Below are 18,805 nucleotides of genomic sequence, written 5' to 3' on the forward strand. Positions count from 1 at the left end.
AAACCCACGGCACACAGAGGGAAACGCGCTGCATCAGACTTGAGCCACCTAGGAGTCTGCAGCTAGCAGGCAGTTTGGAAAGGAAAACAGCGTAACCTTGCCGGTGCTATTCTTTGGATCACTCTGAGGCGGAAAAGAAAGGAGCAGTGAGTTTGAACTGAATCTGGGACTCCGCTCTGAGACAGGCTGTTTCCGTTCTGTATCCTGTGGTACAAACCTACCTGGGAAGGGCTGAACTTTTTTGGGAAATCCACTGGGAATTCTTTCTGGCAACAGCATCGGACCAAGGGTCGAGCATACCATACCAGGAGTGGGTCCAGGTGCCCTGACACAGTTGGCACCCTCAGCCAGACTGTCAGCAGGCTCAGCTGGCATGGGCTGGGTCTCCCTGCCTCCTCCACTGCTGGCAGAGCAGTGTCCCAGGGGGGGTCGGTCTGGGAACCAGGTGCTATTTCTTGAGTCTGGGAGACGGTCTCTGCTTTGGTTCTTTGTCTAGCTGTTCGGATGGAGTGGGGAGGATGTGCTGTGGGACTGCTGCAGGGATGGCAGAGGAGGCGTTGCCCAAAAGGGAAAGGCAAGGTGGTGCAGACCACTGACCTCAGCAAAGGGTGGTCCTGTCTCTGGGCAAGGGGCCAGACCCAAGGCCTTCCTCTTGGTGATGGCAGCAAACAAAAAACCCTGCACCCACTTGGGCCCATATCTGCCTGGACACTGACCACCTAGGGTGGTTTGGGGAACCTCCTCTGAAGGAGAGGTTTTCTGCAAGAGATGAGCACCAGTAGCAGTCCTTCTCCTTGTGTGGCCTGTGTCTTTGTGCAGCTTCTTTGGCTGGACTTCCGGGATGGAGGAACAGGAATACAATAGGAAACCTGGCAATAACCATCCCAGGAGAAGCATCTTTTGTGGGAAAGGACAGGGAGTGTGGGGCCCTTGATTTGAGCTCGAGATGGGAACCGGCAGCTGTTGTTGAGGTTAGGCAGAGCTGTGGCGGCGGTCTTGGCAGGGGAGGTCATGTCCACTGGCCTAGAGCTGGCTGGGGAGTGGATGAGAGAGGGGCTTGCAGGCTTCCAGCTGTGAACAGGCCTCTTCCTGCTCTTCATCCTTTGATGTTTTCCACCAGACAAATTAAGAGCTGCTTGTACTGAGGCAGCAAAGCCCCTGAATGTTTATCCAAGGCTGTCATTGGCGGTGAAAACGGAAACAGCCAGGACAGAGGATTGGAAAGAGGGGAGGCAGCTGCATGTAGGGCTGTCCTGCCTCTTCTTCCTTCTCCGTGAGGCCTTGCCTCTTCCCTTTAAGGGAAAAGAAGCTGGAAACGTGGGAAGGACGGGATTCATGCAATCTTGAGAATGTGGAAGGGGTTAGTGGGGAAAAACAGAAAGATGGAGAGGGTGCAAACTCCTCTGATTTTACTGAAAGACTGAAAGGAGGTGACACTCAAACTTGGTTGAGGCTGCACCAGGTTGAGATTAAAAGGGACAGTAAAGTACACAGATACCATGAGCAAGTTAAAGGGGAGGTAGCCCCTTCAACTGGCACGTGTGGCTCTTCAGACAGCCCTTATATCTATCTGTCTTGTTACTACAGACTCGCTAATGCAAACGCAATGAGATCTTTTAGGGTTTTATGGAAGTTTGCTAGAAAAATACTGGCTCCAAGGCCAGATCCTGGCTATGCTCGGGCATGAGAGACTGCAACCGCTAAAGACTGATGCTAAGCTGACCTTCATGCTGCCATCTAGTGTTGCCTGATAGACAGGAACAACATCCCGAAAAAGAAACTTCGAAGCTCCATAATGCTGTATTCAGAACAAACGTAATTTATTCCTGCTGAAATACAACGCTGGACAACACACAAGCTGAGGGAGAAGGAATGGGGAAGAGACATGCGGAGGACCCAGTGCTCAGGGTGAATATTCAGGGAGACACCTTTTCTTGAAAAATTTGTAACTACTTCATCCAGGAACAGAGATGTCTCCACGGCAAGATAGTTACTCAGAACCAGAATTTGTCCTCATTTGTTTTTCACTCTGTGAAATTAATATGGCTGTTTGCAAGGTGCAAAGGGACACAACAGAACAAGAATCCAAGCAGAAGCTTGTCCTAACCAAGAGAGACCAGCATAAGAAGCCTGGCAGGTTATTCTTGTCTGTCCTTGCTCTCTCATAAAAAACGCATGGTATGTTTACTTCACGGCCAACAGATGCTGATTTCTCTTTCAAGTATACATGATGGCTAACAAGAGGTAACAAGTTATTGCTGGGGGCACATGCAATGACTCTTGGCCCTTCAAAGCTTGATCCCTGGCTTTGAAGAGCTGTAACAGGATGCTTTTCCAACTGTTGCACATCCTGGATTCGTGCTGGAACTCTAACCCTAATAATAACAACTCAAGAGTTCATGGGCTGGACGATACAATTACAACAGAGAGAGCATTCTTTTTCCCCAGGCTTCTTTAAGGTGTTTTGAGTCAAAGTCCAAAACAAACACGAAGCATCCAAAATCATTGTTCTCTTTCGGAGACCCTGACTTCTGAGCTTTGCTTCCTGACAACATGAGCAGGAAAACTGCCAGGAAGGACTACACAAATGAAAAATGGCAAAAATCAGCTAATTTAAGAAAGTAGACTCCCCAGAGGGAAAGGAAAGCCATGATGAGCAGCCTTTAAAGGGCTCCTGCTGGCATTGTATGAAATCAGGTATGAATTTAGTAATCCGCAGGAAAGTGTTCCCATTTATAATAAAATTTTGGTAGCAGTTGAACACACATGCGTTTGAACATTATGTATACAAATCGACTGCATGTTCCCAGTGCAGTCATAACACGGCTTGTTTAGGTGAAGAGGAAGATCAGCACAGCAAAGAACAGAACCAAACCCTTCAGCAGAAAGGACCATGTACTTCTCTGCTCACAAATCACCTCTCAAGTCAAAACATGAAAGTTGTCTCGGGCCCTTAAGTCTTTCGAAGACCTAGTCTGCAGAACGGAAAGTCCTCAGGTGCGTAATGGTAGAGTCCATGTGTCTCACTCATACTATTCCTGTTTTGTCACTGAGAGAACAAGTACATTCCAGTCCCACCAAACAGACCCTACTGCTGGATTAAGGCATCATTGTTCTTCCTCTCCAGCTGTTGGTACAAGGCTGCCGCATCCATGTAGGTACCAAAAGCTTTCCAAAGATAAGTGAATGAAAAAAAAATATGTGCTTCAGCTCTCTTCCAAAGTGCTCAGCGTATCTGTGGATTAAAAAAAGAGCAAGAGACTCCTGTTTTACAGCTTCACCTGAGCCCATCTGAGAACACTACGGGGCAAAGGCTTAAAAACCAAGAGCACGTGTCTGTAAGCAGTCTCTTTGGGATCTGCATCATCTGCGTGCTTACTAACTGGCCACATTCTTGCTGGTGTGGGATGCGGGGCCCACAGAGCAATGGTCGTACAGCTCCAAAACCAACCTATTCCCCATCCATCAGGGAGAGACTGCTGCTGGGGCTCTGGCGTCGGGCTTCACCCACTGCTTTTACTCCATGGGAAAGTGGGTGAGGACTTTGTAGGTAAGACATGGGCCAAAGCCACAGGAATCAGCACAAAGCTTGTAGGGGACATGCCATGGTCTCTGCTCTCCAGTCCTCGGCCAACCAGTTTAAGTGGGCCAATTTTCTTTTTTTAACTATTTTTCTGTAATTTTTTTAAAAGAGTTTTTGTGTAAATGTTGCAAAAGAAAATTTATTATTCCTTGAGGAACAAATTTCCCCCCGCACCCACACAACTTCATTTCTCTCCCTCCTCCCCTTCTAATGATAGATTAAACATGCCAATGGGAAGCTTGTGCAACTCCAGCATTGGGCGGATTTATTTTTTTTTTTTTACATCAAAAAGTACAAGTTCGGTTGTTCTTATCTTCTCAGTTTTGCGGACAGAGATTTTGCCCTTCAGGCAAGCTAAATAAATAGGAAGGACGTCAACTTCAGTATGTTGTTTGTTTCGTGATTTACTATAACATTTCCCTAGTACCAGGCATGGCCGCCTCCCGAATAAGCAGAGTTAAAACTTTCCTGTAGGTGTCTAAGACCTCTTGGGCAGAAGGCCTTTCAGCCGGGTCCTCCTTCTTACATGCTGCATGGATGTCAAACAAATGCAGTCGCACAATGTCACTTCCTTCAACGTGGCCCAAGAAAAAATTGGAGACATCTGGGATTTTCCAGATGTCTGTTTTCTCGTCATAGGGGGGCATGAGGTCATCCTCGAAGGGCACTTCTTCTCCATAGGGCCAACGCTGCTCGGGAGCTACAAACTCACCCCGGAGCTCCCGATGACCGCACTTCACCAGCTTGCCGGCACTCCTGTTCACAAGAGGCAAAGCGTCCAAATCGTTCACCAGGATGTGAAAGTCACTTGTGAGGAGATACTGAGAGAGGACCTTGTCCAGGTCATTCGAGTCGCACATCACTAAGGTGCCCAGAGGGCTGCTGTGCAGGTACTGAATGACGCCCACGTAGTCCATAGCAAGCATCAGCCTGCGATGCCAGGTGTTCATGCCCTTGTACTTGGGGATGTGGAGAGTTTCATTCAGGCCCCTCAGGGAGCCTAGAGGATGGTACTCGGTGAGGATTGTGAACTGGTGTTCACAGTAGCCAAGCAGCCGGACAACATGCTTGCTTTGAAGTGCTTTCAGCATCTTCAGTCCGTGGAGAAAGTCCTCCTTCAGCTCTGAGTTGGTGAGCTGTGAAAGGACCACTTTGTTTTCCTTCCACTCGGAAAGGAAGACCTGAGAACAGACAAGAGACACGTAAGACACATGGAGAGCCTTCTTCCACAGTCGGCTACCAGCTGCCGCTGACCTCCAAGTGACTGCTTGGTCACAACCGCAAATTACAGTCACCAGGCACAGTCAAGCCTTTGGGCAGGGCCATGTACCTGTCACAGCAAGCCCTTACCAACGTCGTAATTACATCGTGATTTCCTAAGTTTTCTTTGGAATGGGCAAGGCAGGTGAATTAAATTATTTCGTAGCACCCAACCAGCCAGTCTTACTCTGCCACGATTGTACCACGCTCCACAAGCGCTTCACCGATCTCTGTGGTTTTTCTTGCGTAGCTGGATGTCGTTCGGTGTCAGGGAGGTGGCCCAGGGCTCCGGTCACACTCTCCTACCTGTTCTGTGCACCTTATCAGTAGCCATACGCCCCTGGATGTCTACAGTAATTAGCTGCTGCGAGGATAATTGTAACAGCAGTATGGGCATTAATTAGCCAGCAAACAGTGAAAGCTCTTTATCCACAGGAGAGAAGAAGAGAAAACCAAACTCACCTTTTTCACAGCGCCTTCACCAACACACTTGAGTTTCCTGACTTCCCTATTTATGGCTTCGCAGGAGAGCCATGGGGAGCAATTCTTTGCCGCTCCCAACCTGAAGTACCCGAAAGAGCAGAGGCTGGGGTCCGTTTCGGCGCGTCCTGAAGAGACGTAAAACTTGTTGAGGTACAGGTAGAGAAGGGCGTTAAGGAGCAGGACGGTGGCGAGCAGTAACGCCAACGAGAGGGACGACGCCTCCCTGGGAGGAAACTCCCTCCTAGCGAAGTGCGGTTTCTTTTCCATGGCCGTGCCTTCTGCATCCCCGTGGAAGAGGGGGGCTAAGCGGGACCCTCTTCCCAGCCCAGGGAACGTTCATTGCAGGCTACGCCGTTGCCTCGCAGCAGCTGCGCCGCCTGAGCCTGCGGCCCAGGAGAAAGGCCCGGCCTGGCGGCGGTGACCTGAGGGCGGCCTCAAGCTCGACGCTCGCCTCGCTGTTCATCCTCCGGGCTTCCCGAGCAGGAGGGCCGGGGCTGCGGGCCGCCCCGGGCAGGGACGCTTCACCCCGGAAAACACAGCACCGGCGGCCGGGGCGGGGAAGGACCGACGGCGCTTCCCGGCCCCGCCGCGGCCGCGCAGGGCGGTGGCGGCGGCGCCGCCCCGGGGCGGAGCGCAGCGACATGGCGGCGGCGGCGGCGGGGCTGGTGGCGGCGGCGGCAGCGGCGCTGGGCGCCCTGCTGATGGCGCCCGGCCTCACGCAGCCGCACGGGGAGGGCCCGCCGGAGGGGAGCGGGCCCGGGCCCCGCGGCGGGGCGGCGGAGCGGCGCCCCCCGGGGCGGATGGACCAGGCCCTGCTGCTCGTCCGCAACGAGCTGCCCCCGCCGGGCCTCCGCCTCGCCGCCCTCTCCGGCGCCTGCCACCAGGTGAGCGGAGGGAGCCGCGGCGGGGCTGTGCCGGGGCTGTGCCGTGTGTGCGGCACCCCCCGGCCCTCGGCGGGGCTGCTGGGCTTTCTGGCGTCTCCCGGTGCCTCGGCCGGGTTGCTTCGGTTTTACGTGCGAGCGGGACGCCGGGGAGCCCCGCAGCGGGAGCTGCTCCAGCCCCTGGGCATCTTCCCCTTTGCCGCTACGCAACGCAGGGCCCCCTCTCACCCTCCTTCGGCACTGATGAGCTCCCTGCACCCTCTTCTTCCACAGTGCTTGTACCAGTTCCTGGCGTTCGTCCCACCAAGCAACGGGAGCCGGAGCAAACCGGGCACGGCGGCAGTAACGGTCGATACCCAGCATCCACTCACCCTTTTGCTCAACGGCTCTGTGGGTGACAGAGAGCTCTGCAAGTACGTGGCCCAGCCACAGAGAACACCTGGATAGCCCTATCCTATATTTTGTTCGGTTTTTTGTTTGTTTTTTTTTTTTTCTTAAGGCCATGCGCCTATTTATTGCCTGCTCATCACCTCCTTTTTCCTGACTGTTCAGACCTAGAGCTCAGTCTTCCCCCCGCTGCTGTAACTACATTGTAATTGTGCTGAAAGGATCTAGGCGCGAGCAGGAGCCGAAACGGTATGTGTTGAGGCAGCGCCTGGTTTCTCTTGCAGAGAGGCTGTAGTTCAAGACGACAGGTGATGTAGCAGGCAGCGCATGTGTGGTAAAGCATCTGTGTTGGGCTAGGGGAGGGTAATGCTTGTCAAAGGCAGAGCCAGGCAGCTCCTTGCTAGATCACGCTGTCAGGCCCAGTTTTCAGCTTGCCTTTCCTCCGAGCATTCAGGCTTACAGCCCCCCAAATGCTGCTGTGGTACTTGAACATAGCGGCGATGGCTCAGCAAGTTCCGTTTCCTTTATCCTTTGCAGGATTCAGTATCATTTTGGAGAGTTTGGCAATTATTCCCTTGTGGTAAAGACCCTAAGTACAAGCACCAAAACTGTTTCTTGTGACCTAGTCGTCAATGAAGGCCCTATCAACAGCTACCTCCGTATGTAATGCTCTGTTTTCCGCTTTCATTCCACAACTTGCATGTGTCGCAGCAGAACCAACTTCCTAAAAAGCCTGTGCAGCCAGTCACGCTGTGCTGATGTGTCATGGGCTTGCTCCTCTTCCCTCTCAGCATTTTACCTCCTTATGTTTTGTGTACCCATCTTGAGGCCCTGACCAGGATCAGGCCTCTTCACATGATATACTGTATGACCACAGCCTTTTTGCAGCAGGGGTTAGCCCAGAAAAATCAGTGGGTATGTGTCCAGAGGAAAATATTTTCATAGTTAGTTCCTGTTTCCCTAATGTTTATGTATGTACACAGAATCCTCCCTCTTCTTCCATCTGTCTTACTTCTCTCACAAAATAGGAAACAATTCATACAGTGTTTGGATTTTTGTTTGTTGTTGCGCTTTTAATTTTAAACCTTACATATTGCTTTTTTGTTCATCTCTTTTCCAGGGCTGTTTCAAACTTGTTTACGTCTCTTCCATTCTTTTCCTTTACATTAAGTTGTTCTTCAGTCCTTCCAGTTTTCCAACTGTAAAGAAAAATTCTCCATGCTTGCAAACTTGCTGTATTACCCTCTCCCCTGTCTTCTTCGTGTTGAGGCTGTTTCTAAAACTCTAGTTTCTTCTTCAGAACATATAGCACATCGACTCCTTCCTCACCATTGCCTTGTGATGCAGTGCAGTTCTATTTTGCCTTTTTTATGCCAAGATGCGCAGTCACTGAGCTGCACTTTGAAACTAGCCTGCTTTTGTTTTGGTTTGTTTTGGGGTTTGTTGTGTTTGTTTTGTTTTTTTTTTTTTTCCTTTGGGACTCGGGATGGGGATATGTATTGCACGGAGAAGGTGGTGTGATGATTGGTGGGTTGGGCTTTTTGTCATGTTCGTGTCACACTTGGCCAAGCCCAGGCTGCTGAATGGTTTTGTTAGAGCATTTATAGAGTTGTGTTCTTCTCTCTTTCATGTAGCTATTCTCTTTGCTTTCCTGGTTTACATGGGGATCCTTGCTATCCTGATTGTTGGGCGCCTTTTTATGAAGTAAGTGAACAGTATTGTAATACCTCCTCGCACGTGAAGTGGGGCTGGCAGTTTCAAAACACGCGTGGTAGTGTGGTAGTGCTTCAGAGTCCCGCTGTAGCCCTGCCTGCAGATCAGATCCTGTTATCAGGTTGCCATGTACAAGTTAAGCTGTGGTAGCTGTCCATACGATAATAAGTACAGAGTGATACGATTTCCCTCGAGGGGTATTTTGCAGCCTTGTTAGTTTGTGTGTAGAACAGTTACTGCAGAGTGGCTGACATCTGCTGTAAGCTCGCGCACACCCTGCCTCACCCTCCCGTGATTTGTTCCTGGGTCTAGCCCTGAATCGGCAATACGCGCCAGCGGGACCTAAGCGTGTGTAGCACATGCAGCCTTCTGTCCTGTGCACCGAATGACGTGAGTCATCCCTGCCTGTAAACAACCCGAGAATAAAGCCCCTGAACCGGAGCTTGTGGCAGTGTAATTACATACCGGGACTTAACTGCGGTTCCAGGTACTGGCTGAATCTCAGTGTTATGTATGTGAGCTGGGAAAACAGAAATAGGGACTGTCCCAACCTTTGATTTATGCTGCAAAATAGTTGATATTACAATGAAATTGGCTATAAAGTGCTTCTTGTTTTGTTTTGTGTTTTAAACTGTTACTAATTTTCAGAATTGATCCAGTCAGAAACTGGGTTTACAAGAAACTGAACCCCAGAGAAACCGATCGTCTGATCAATTCTGTGAGTGACCACAGTATCTTTAATTTGCATTCTGTAGTGTTTTCAGCTCTGAGGAACACACACTATCTAGACATCGAGGGACTTTTGTTTATTAGTAATCATCTTCCCCTTGTGCGTGTTCCCCTTGGCAAATCTTGTAGTGATGTCAGACAGGCAATTTTATGTCAGTGGAGAGTCTAGACTGGGTTTCCACACAAGTTTAGTGGATTCCCAGTAGAGCTCTTGCAAGTCTTGAACATACAGCTTTGTGCCCTCTTTAGTTCCCTTGAAGCAAACCTGTCCCCTTCTGACATAGACCATGTAAGGGAAAGGAAGAAATGCCAGCTTTCATGTCTGCTTCCAGCACAGTAGGAATTTTAGCAGGATCTACACTTAAGATTTCTCTGGCAGCCCTAGAGCTGACATTTCTGCGTGAGCCGTGTTTTGTACTAGAATGTAGATAGATCATCACAGTCTGGGCTTCACATCTAGGAAGTCCAAACCTGTCTAGAATCAAAAGACTTGAGAGCAGAGCTCTGCAGCAGTTCTTGTAGTTGTTCCTTCCCATAGCTGTGTTACAGCGATGTCTGCTTCTGTATGCTGTCACTGCGGCTGACTAGAGTAATTTAGGGAACTCGATTGGAAAGAAGCCACCCTTGCATTTAGAAGGATTCATTTTCTGCTGGTTAAGCTCTCTAAACAGTCTCTCTGTGGTGTCAGACAAGTTCTGATGGGGTGGGATGGGACGGCTTGTGTTTGAGAGTCAGCAACTGGATCTGCTCAGCTCTGTTGTAAAGCGGCACTCAGTGACGGCAAGCCTGTGGCTGATTTGGACTGGACCCAACTCTCATGAGTCTCAAACACAGGCTCTTTTCACTGCGTTGTTGTTTCCACCCTGGTCAAAGGTGGAGTGTGGAGCATCTGCAAATATTGTTGCAATATGGTGGAGCCATGAAGGGGTTAGAAGTAGCAAGTGGGGAAACAAAAAGGAAGATGGGGAGAACAAAGACAAACACAGTATGTGAAAGTTTGCAGTTTGCTGACCTCTGTTCCTTAGGCAGCTGATGCAGCTGCTGACTTGCCCTTCATGTGTCTGGTTTGTTCCTGAAGGAGCTCGGGTCCCCGAACACAACAGACTCCGCTAGCAGTGATCCCACCCTGCGTTTGTGGAGCACAGCCTCTCGGCAGCGGCTGCGTTCCCTGGACACTTTCCGAGGGTGAGCATAAGACCTTGCTCAAAAGCAACTCTTCCAAGGGGAATGAGATTTTTCCAATGGCGGTTTGACAGTGTATGGAAATATGTAGCAGATGGACGGTTCAAGGGGGTCTGTTTTACTTGGAAGATAATCAAGGTTTTAATTCTTGGATTTTCCAAAACACTTTGCAGTTGATCTAGTTTGAGGAAACATTGAAGTTGTGGCAGAGGGTGGAAAAGAACAACATATGTTCAGTGCGAAAACGCGATGTGAAGGAGCTTACTTTGGTTCACCGCCACCCATGATCTTTGAAACACTGCTTCCTGGTTGGCAAAGCTGGAAACCTTGTACATAATCTTGCTTTAAAAATAAAATAAACCAGATCTCACAGTTAGAAATGTTTTGATGGGGGTAAACATTAACTGTGTGTTCATATATGTGTATTTCATCGACATGTGATACCTTGTGTGTGTTTTTCTTGTTGTCTTTTTAGGCTCTCTCTTATAATTATGGTGTTTGTTAACTATGGAGGAGGAAAATACTGGTTCTTCAAACATGAAAGTTGGAATGGTAAAGTACAATTGAGACAGTTAATCTGGGTTTTAACTGTAGCAGTATCTAGATATGGTTAGCATTGCAGCTGCTGCAGCGAGCTGTTGCTCAGCTGAAGGCTGGGACGCTGTGCCAGTTTGCTTCAGCAGGCTATCTGGCCTGTTAGGTTAATGGGCAAAGCAGTGCGTAGTCCTGCTTGTCACACAGTGGCGGACTGGTTTCAGATCACCATCTGTGTGTAACCTTTTCATTTTTGACACAGGTTCATATCTTTAAGTTTTCTCTGTTGTTTAATGACCACAGTCAAGCTGATGGTGCTCGATGCTGTACAAACACAATGCCTTGATTGGCAAGCTGATGGGGAAGGGGTCAGGCATCGTGCTGCCCTAGTGGAGGACAGCAAGGACCCCATCCCTGAAATCTTTCCCAAGACACACCAGTCAGTTCTGACCCTATTTTTGAAGAATGGTAAAAGCAGTGAAGCAAGATGATTAGCAATTTGTAAGTTTTGTTTATAACGTGTTTTAGATGTTGAGGCATCAAATAATTGCAAGCTGCCTGCAATTCCTCTGGAAACTCGACAATAATGTTGTTAAAATTTAGGGAGGGTTCGAGGTAAATAATGTGTTCCTTCGTATTTCTCTGTAGGATTAACAGTGGCAGATCTGGTGTTTCCATGGTAAGTCTTCCTGAAGGAGAGTTCTGCATCAAGTGCTTCTTTATGTGAAGGGTTGCAAGGAGAACGCGTGCACCTTGCCTCCATGTGGAGATGTGTTTGGAGGGATGAATTTGATAGGAATGATAGGAATCTGCCCCTCCAGATAACGGCATCATGCTTATGAACCAGTAGAAGAGCTAAGTGCTTTTGGCTGCCCCACATCCTCCTTCCTCCCCCCAGACAACGTCAGTGGGAGGCTCAGGGTTACCCTGCAGTATCCCGGAGGAGCTCACTGCCACGCTACTGTGTTGAAGGCAGTCAATCTGGCAAGATTCAAAGCTGGACTGATGTGTATCTAGAGATAAAATAGCCAAGGGAATTCTAGATTAAGCTAATCTCTCTATAACTAGAGAATCGTCTTACAGGGAAGCAGTTATCCCATCTGCCCCTAGCATGCTTCTCTAAAACATACACCAGTTGTGGTTACTCTTGAAGACGAGGGCTGGACTTGGACTGTGAACCTAATCTAGAAGGGAGGAGTTGGGTCAGTTCTGAATTTGAATCATAGATTTGCAGCTTGTGTTTTACTGCTCTGAAGATGCTAATTTAATTTCAGGTAATGGAGTTTTTTGGTGGCATATATATTGCTGCAAAAATACCAGAATGCAATTACTTCCCTGAACTTTATTGCCTCAGTTTACCACTGAAAGAGGTGGAAAGGTCGCATAGTGCAAGCTCAGTTGTCTAGGAATTCCTAGCAAACAGAGGAAATAAAGTTGTCCAGTTTCACTCAGTGCATGCATTTTTGTTGGGCCAATGCAAGCCACTCTGGTAGCTTTAGTGTTTGCTGTCATGCACGTGTGTGATGAGACATCTGTCAGCTCCATTTCCCACCTGCTCTGTTCTCCAGGTTTGTGTTCATCATGGGGACATCGATATCACTGTCACTGAGCTCCATGCTGAGGTGGGGAAGTTCCAAGGGGAGGGTGCTCGGGAAAATCCTCTGGAGGAGTTTTCTGCTAATCCTGCTGGGAATCATAGTTGTGAATCCCAATTACTGCCTTGGACCATGTGAGTGGAACTTGCTCTCTTCCTTCTATTTCTGCAACTGTTGTTCCTGCCTCCTGGGCTGGGCTGTTGAGAAAACAGTGTCAGCCTTGCTGTACTGGTCAGTTGTGTGGTGGCAGTTTGATGGTATCCTGTGGAGTGGTGTTCAGTTCTGCACTGATGCGCTTCTCTCTGTTTGATCCCTGTGCCGACGGGTGTTTATCCTCTTAGTGGTGGCTTTCCCAGGGTTATGATTTACAGAAAGCAGAGTGGAGGTGTCCCTTGTACCTGCAGGTGCAGTGGGTCTCAGCTCTCCCTGGAGAAGGGTAGCTTTCATATTTGCAGAAGAGCCCATGTCTGCTCCTCTTCCACAGTGCTTGCATGTTTTTCAGTGTCCTGGGATGATCTGCGTATTCCTGGGGTGCTCCAGAGGCTGGGCTTCACGTACCTGGTGGTTGCTGCTCTCGAACTCGTGTTTACAAGAGCTGGGGCTGAGAGTGGGACCTTGGTGAGTTATGTGGGGAGATGACAGGTGATACTGGAGTGGGCTTTGGGAGCTTTTGCTCTTGTTTGGGCACAAAGAACACATGAGAAATGATGAGAAAACATGTGGCATCTTATCTGACGTGCGGTGTGGCCTGGCAAAAATTTTGGGGAACGTGCACCCTTCAGCGTGCCAGTCTGCGTTTTATCACATCTAGCTTTGCCGTATTTGAGGATTTCACCGATCCATTCAGATGGTGCGTAGAAGCAGGCATTCCCAGGCGCTTTTGGTGACTTTCCACCACCAAGGGACCCCAGGGACAGGCATCTCTATGCTAAGTCCTGTGGCCTGTGTTTTGCCCAGTTAATTTTGGCAGTGTTTTTTCACAGCAGGGGAAAGTAATATTGCTTTTTGGCCCTTCTGGAGTCTGTTTTCCCAAAAGGCTTTTGTTCTCCTCATGAATCAAAATTCCTTTTGACATTTTCCAAGCTAAAAAACATTGTGGGCTTTTGTTTTGGTTTGTTTCTCCCCCTCCCCCAAGTAACTAAGTGTCTGAAATCGTTTGTCCAGATGAAAGGTCTATTGGTAGAACCCCCTTTTGTAACGACAACGACAACGGCTCCCTCTTGTATCTGGGGGACTGCCTGCCAGGAAGTACAGGATGTCCCCAAGGGCATGGTTTTTACTTGCCAGTTAACACCCGCCTCCCTCCATCTCGCGCAGGAGATGCCATGTCCTGCCCTGCAGGATATTCTCCCCTACTGGCCACAGTGGATTTTCATTCTGATGTTAGAAGCCGTTTGGCTCTGCCTGACCTTTTTGTTACCAGTGCCAGGCTGTCCCAGGTAAGACCGTGCGCTCAGACTACTTTCTACGGGGCATCGGATTGTTTTTCTTCCGCTGAGTACAACATACATTTTATTAGCCATAGGGAAAGAACGAAGAGGAGAGCTTTTAGGCCAGCAGGGTTAAGGGAAGCATTCATCATATGAAAAATCTCTCTTTACTTTGGTACTAGATTACCAGGTGTTACAAAGGTGACATCATTGTTCCTTTCTATCTAAAGAAGAGGACTAAAATCTACCTGAAGTCTGTGTACAGCAATACGCGATCATCGCAATGTCATCCCTGTCTCTGTCTTTGCCCCTTTAAAGGGTCAGCACCTGCAGAGCAGGTGGAGCAGCCGGCTGGGTAGCCAGGGCTGAACTGAAGCATTGCTTTAGGCTCCCGATACCGCCTGTCCCCTCATCACCCAGCTGCCCACGGCACTGCGATGATCAAAACAGGGTGGCCGCCAGCCAGCTGTCACGTAGGACCTGTGTTTCACTGTGTGCCTCTGGCCAGGGAAAACATCCGAGCGTTTAGCGTGCTGGGCCAGTGGACCAGCTACTATTCCGGTGGAGCGTACCAACACTTTGTGCCGTACCTTGTTTGCTTCTGTCCTAGGGGCTATCTTGGTCCTGGGGGCATTGGAGACTTTGGAAAGTATCCCAACTGCACTGGAGGAGCGGCTGGTTACATTGATCGTTTGCTTCTTGGAGAAAAGCATATATATCAGCATCCCTCTTCAAGTGTAAGTAGCTTTTGGTTTGCAGCATGAAGCCGCAGGCGAGCACGGAACATAGCTGTCAGGAGAGGCTTGGGAATGATGGCTGCAGGGGGGTGGAAGAGAAAGGAGATTGGTTGCTCAGGTGCCCGGTAACAACTGTTTTCTCTCTAAGGTGATTTACCAAACAACGATGCCATATGATCCTGAAGGGATCCTGGGGACCATAAATACCATTTTTATGGCATTTCTGGGACTGCAGGTACCTCTTTTCTTTCTGGCTGTGTGCTATAATGGGAAGATTTGAAGGAATCTTGGAAGTGGGGAGGCAACTTGGTTTCTTTATTTAAGGCTGAGATTGGTTCTAAGGAAACGTTTTCCAGAGCAATGCTTTCAGGCTGACTTAGCCTGAGGTGAGTGTCAGAGAAGTGGAATCTAACCTGGCAGTAGCTTGCATTAGATAAACCAAGACTTTTTCCTCAGTTTTTGTAAGGGATGGACACAAGAAGTTTGCAAAATATCCACCCGGAAACTTCCTTTGCTTGTTTTAAGGTTGGGCTTATGCTGGGAGTAGGCTGGCTCTGCATGTTGGAAAACAGGGCCAAGAGATGCATAGACTTCCCAGCTTCATTTTAAACATATGATTTTAAAGGTGGCAGCTGTACATGTTCCCCGCTGCCAATTTTCTGCTTGACGTGCAGTGTCAGCCGTCTTGCGTAGGTGCTACGGGTGTGCTCACCTTCTCAGACACGAGGGAGGCAGGGGTTCACATTAGTGTTACCAACGTCCAAAGCTCACAGCTCACCACCGTGTTTAAAATAGGGTATCGTGGCGCTTTTTGATGAAGTTCTAGTTAGTCATTGCTGGCTTTTCTGTCTGCACAGCAGCTGTTAACCAAACTGAAACTCTTGTGCTGGGAAAGGAACGTTACCGCATGTAGCACTGGGCAAAAACTGCTTGGGAATCTCTGCGGGGCAGAGCTTGGAACAGAAGCGCGACACTGAGGCATAAGTCATCAGGACACACTTCTTAGTGGTGTGTGAAAAGGAGCACGTGCTCCGAGCAGGCCAGGGTGCGACGTGGCGCTGTGGAGAAGCTGTCGAGGCTGGCTGGGGAGGCGACGCGGCGTTGCTCCTTTGTGCATCGCTTGCGGATGGAGGTGGAGCTCGAGTCACACTGTGTTCACCTAACAAAGCTGCTCGTCCCCTTCCTCAGCGTTAACTTAGTAGGGAAGGGAGAAAAGGTGCACCTCTATTGCTGAGTGGGTTGCATTTACGGATTTTCCCCGTCTGTGTCCATTCTTTGCAAAGAGTTCCCATGCCGAGCCTTTCAGCCACTTAGTTGATATAAACCCTATTCGTGTCCTATGTCTTAGCACAGGTAGCCGTTGGCAAATGTATCTGGCTCCTGAAATGTAGTTACATTTATGGGCATTAATTCATTTTTTGTATTCTTTTTGTATTAGGCAGGAAAAATTATCTTGTTCTACAAAGACCAGCACAAACAAGTTATGACTCGGTTCTTCATATGGAGCATAGCAATGGTAAGACATGTAGCTCTTAGACAGACACGTATTTTTATGCAACGCAAACTTGGTATCTCTGAAACATGTTGCAGTGGTTATATAAACTTCAGCAACTTTCTATTTCAGGGAATCATTTCTGCTATCTTGACAAAATGTTCTAAAGAAGAAGGGTTTATTCCCATAAACAAGAACTTATGGTAAGCAGAGAGATACAACTTCTGGTCTGATTTTGTTACAGTACCGTTTTACCTTGGAGAACGTTCTACCTTTCTTGTATTGAGATCTGTCTGTATCACATAGTTCCCTAAATAATCGTTCTACTGAAAATGTGTGTAGGTCAATATCGTATGTGACAACCATGAGCTGCTTTGCCTTCATCCTCTTACTGCTGATCTATTACCTTGTGGATGTCAAGAGACTCTGGTCGGGCGCTCCATTTTTCTACCCAGGTCAGTAAAATCACGGCAGGAAACGTATTCCTTCCAATTCTTTCTGCGCTGGTACTATCCTTTTATGTTTTCTGCACTTCCCTTGTCTTTAAAAGAGTTGGGATTTGGAATGAGGTAAGCTGAAGGATGCCAGAATGATTAACTTGAGCCGAATCTTTGCGTAGAACTGGGACACTCGAAACCAGATATTTAGGAGAGAGGGGCTGTCAGGTCTTTAAGAGAGGGCTGGAAGCTGCTATTGCCAAATGACCGTTCTCAGTTTGGTCTCGAGTTAAGGTCCCAGGGAACAGCTGCCTAGTACCAAGCAAAATACCACAGCTGGTTCGTAGCTGGTTTTGGAAAGGACTGCTGAGACTTGGGTAACCTAGTGGTAAACTCAAAGGCCTGTCGACAGAGTAATACCACTTCTGAAGATGTGGAAGACGAAATCCCTCGGGCAGCCGTGTAGGTTCTGCCTCTGTGTATTTAGATAAGCCTGTCTCCCAGAGCATCCCACTGCGGTTCTAACCACACCGGGCTCTTGACAAACATGGGAGTACAGAATGCAAACCCACAGCGGAGGGAACCTTTCAGCAGCTTTGGTGTCTGGTGTCTGGCCAGGACGAGGGGTAGGGTGCCAGCATGGTATCGTATCCCCTACCAGAAATCCCAGAGCTTTGAAGGGCAGTCAGCATTTGTTTGTAAAGGCAATAGATCTGACCAAAAGGGTTGGCACGTGGCCGCCCTGAAGACAATAACTGTGATTATCCTCGTCAATAAAATTGCAGGATACTGATTTGGTTGCATTTTCAATTTAGCGTATAGGGTGTCCGTATTTCTTTTCAATGAAAGTTTTGGGGGAGAGAACCCCTCAGACTGTATTTGAAAACACATGCGTGTAGCATCTTTGGGCAAGTAACATTAGCTGTTGTGATTAGCTGCTGTTGTCTCGGTGCCGCTCTGTTTCGTAAGCCTGGCGTGCCTCTGCCTGCTTACTCTGAAGCAAGCTCAGGCCTGCTCCTTCCGACGGTATGACCTGTGCTTGCTTTCAGGAATGAACTCAATCCTGGTCTACACTGGACACGAAGTGTTTGAAAACTATTTCCCTTTTAAGTGGAAGATGCAAGACAGTCAATCCCACGCAGAGCATCTGACTCAAAACCTCACTGCGACAACTCTTTGGGTCATAATATCGTATTTACTTTACAGGAAAAGGATATTCTGGAAAATCTGATAGAGGTGGTCAAGGTGTTGTGGGCAAGTGCGTCAGGTGGATTACCCTGAAATACTGCCACTCCTGCTAGGCTGAATTACTAAAAAGGGATACTAGTCCAAGTTTACAGTGCCATGGAAGTTGTCATGAAGACTTTTATGTGACTTAAGGGACCGTATTGTCCTATTTAGCAAAAACTTACTAGTCTGCTGCAGTTGCTCTCTTTCTGTTTTCTGTATTTTGTAAATATTTTACTGATCTCCCTCCTTCACATAGAGAAACTGAACACATTGCAACAGTCGGGCAGTCAAAGACAGCCTGATGGTGCTTACGAAAGGAACTGCAAGGGATCTGGGTGGTGAGTGCAAGGGGTTATCAGAACGGGACTGCGCTAACAGTCGCTGCATCTGGCAAGGCCCCCCCTAACCCACGTGGTCTGGGGCCTGTAGGTACCCTTGGCACCTGCCGCACGCCTGTGCCACCCTGGCTACTGGCACACATTGCGCTCGGCCTCCTTTTTGGCTCAGGAGCACCGGCAGCAGCCTCAGCCCTGCACTTGGGTCGGTGGCGCAGTGACTGCCTGGGAGAGCTCAGGGGCACCTCTGGGCTACAGCGTGCTGCCCAAGTGGTGACTCACCTGATTGTTCTTCGTTGTGTTCTTCCAGTTTGGTCTTGGATCAAAACATTACGTTTAGGATCCTGCTGAAGCCTGCTGCCAAAGATCTCTTCTGTTGGCTTGTTAATCAGCACGCTGCTGCTACAGGGTTGGCAGCCCGTCGGTGCATGTTCTGGGCCTTTGTGTTACACGCCTCACGCGTGGATGAGGCCCGAGTTTCATCTGCTCCACTCTAGGAGTGCAGAAAGACCAGTTCCTGTTGACTTTGTATCATCACTTGGGTATTTCTAAAGTTCAGGCAAAGCAGTCCTCTTTAGAAATGGATTTACGTAAGGGCACTGAGTCGGAAAACCAGCAATACAGGTAGAAGGCAGCCAAAAAGGAAGAGACAGCAGACGAATTCGACGTAAGAGAATAGTTTTTGGAAATTCAGGAATTTCACTCATGCTGCGATTTCCCAACTAGTGCTAATAAAGAGCATGAAATACCCTGCTACGTTCTCTGTGTATGTATAAAGACGGAAACAACTAAGACGC

General features: G+C 48.8%; 2 protein-coding genes across 2 annotated transcripts; one reads left to right on the plus strand and one right to left on the minus strand.

Annotated features, from left to right (window-relative positions):
- Positions 1-1,796: 1,796 nt before the first annotated feature.
- Positions 1,797-5,932, minus strand: POMK (protein O-mannose kinase). Its single transcript, XM_009474648.2, has 2 exons — positions 5,306-5,932; positions 1,797-4,764 (listed from the first exon to the last, which is right to left on the minus strand). Exons 1-2 carry the CDS (start codon positions 5,591-5,593, stop codon positions 3,991-3,993), a joined length of 1,062 nt encoding a protein of 353 aa, XP_009472923.1. The 5' UTR covers positions 5,594-5,932; the 3' UTR covers positions 1,797-3,990.
- A 35-nt stretch (positions 5,933-5,967) lies between these two features.
- On the plus strand, positions 5,968-18,761 carry HGSNAT (heparan-alpha-glucosaminide N-acetyltransferase). The gene is made up of 17 exons (XM_087735890.1): positions 5,968-6,210; positions 6,481-6,620; positions 7,132-7,253; positions 8,229-8,298; positions 8,956-9,025; positions 10,115-10,221; positions 10,694-10,770; positions 11,401-11,431; positions 12,321-12,481; positions 12,850-12,965; positions 13,665-13,786; positions 14,388-14,514; positions 14,663-14,749; positions 15,953-16,030; positions 16,139-16,209; positions 16,349-16,461; positions 17,493-18,761. The coding sequence occupies exons 1-17, from the start codon at positions 5,968-5,970 to the stop codon at positions 17,672-17,674; spliced, it is 1,917 nt and encodes a 638-aa protein (XP_087592016.1). The 3' UTR covers positions 17,675-18,761.
- The last annotated feature ends 44 nt before the right edge of the window (positions 18,762-18,805 follow it).

The sequence above is a fragment of the Nipponia nippon genome, unplaced genomic scaffold (genome assembly GCF_047370975.1).
Source record: "Nipponia nippon isolate SJK-2023a ecotype South Korea unplaced genomic scaffold, ASM4737097v1 scaffold_6, whole genome shotgun sequence".
Lineage (NCBI taxonomy): Eukaryota > Metazoa > Chordata > Aves > Pelecaniformes > Threskiornithidae > Nipponia > Nipponia nippon.

What these genes read in the sequence shown, in the direction of transcription:
- HGSNAT (XM_087735890.1), top strand. Translation starts at nt 5,968, where the DNA reads ATGGCGGCGGCGGCGGCGGGGCTGGTGGCGGCGGCGGCAGCGGCGCTG. An exon ending in ATCAGCATCCCTCTTCAAGT is followed by an intron (nt 14,515 to 14,662) that starts GTAAGTAGCTTT and finishes TTTCTCTCTAAG; the next exon opens with GTGATTTACCAAACAACGAT. An exon ending in CCCATAAACAAGAACTTATG is followed by an intron (nt 16,210 to 16,348) that starts GTAAGCAGAGAG and finishes AAATGTGTGTAG; the next exon opens with GTCAATATCGTATGTGACAA.
- POMK (XM_009474648.2), bottom strand. Translation starts at nt 5,593, where the DNA reads ATGGAAAAGAAACCGCACTTCGCTAGGAGGGAGTTTCCTCCCAGGGAG. An exon ending in GTGAAGGCGCTGTGAAAAAG is followed by an intron (nt 4,765 to 5,305) that starts GTGAGTTTGGTT and finishes GTCTGTTCTCAG; the next exon opens with GTCTTCCTTTCCGAGTGGAA.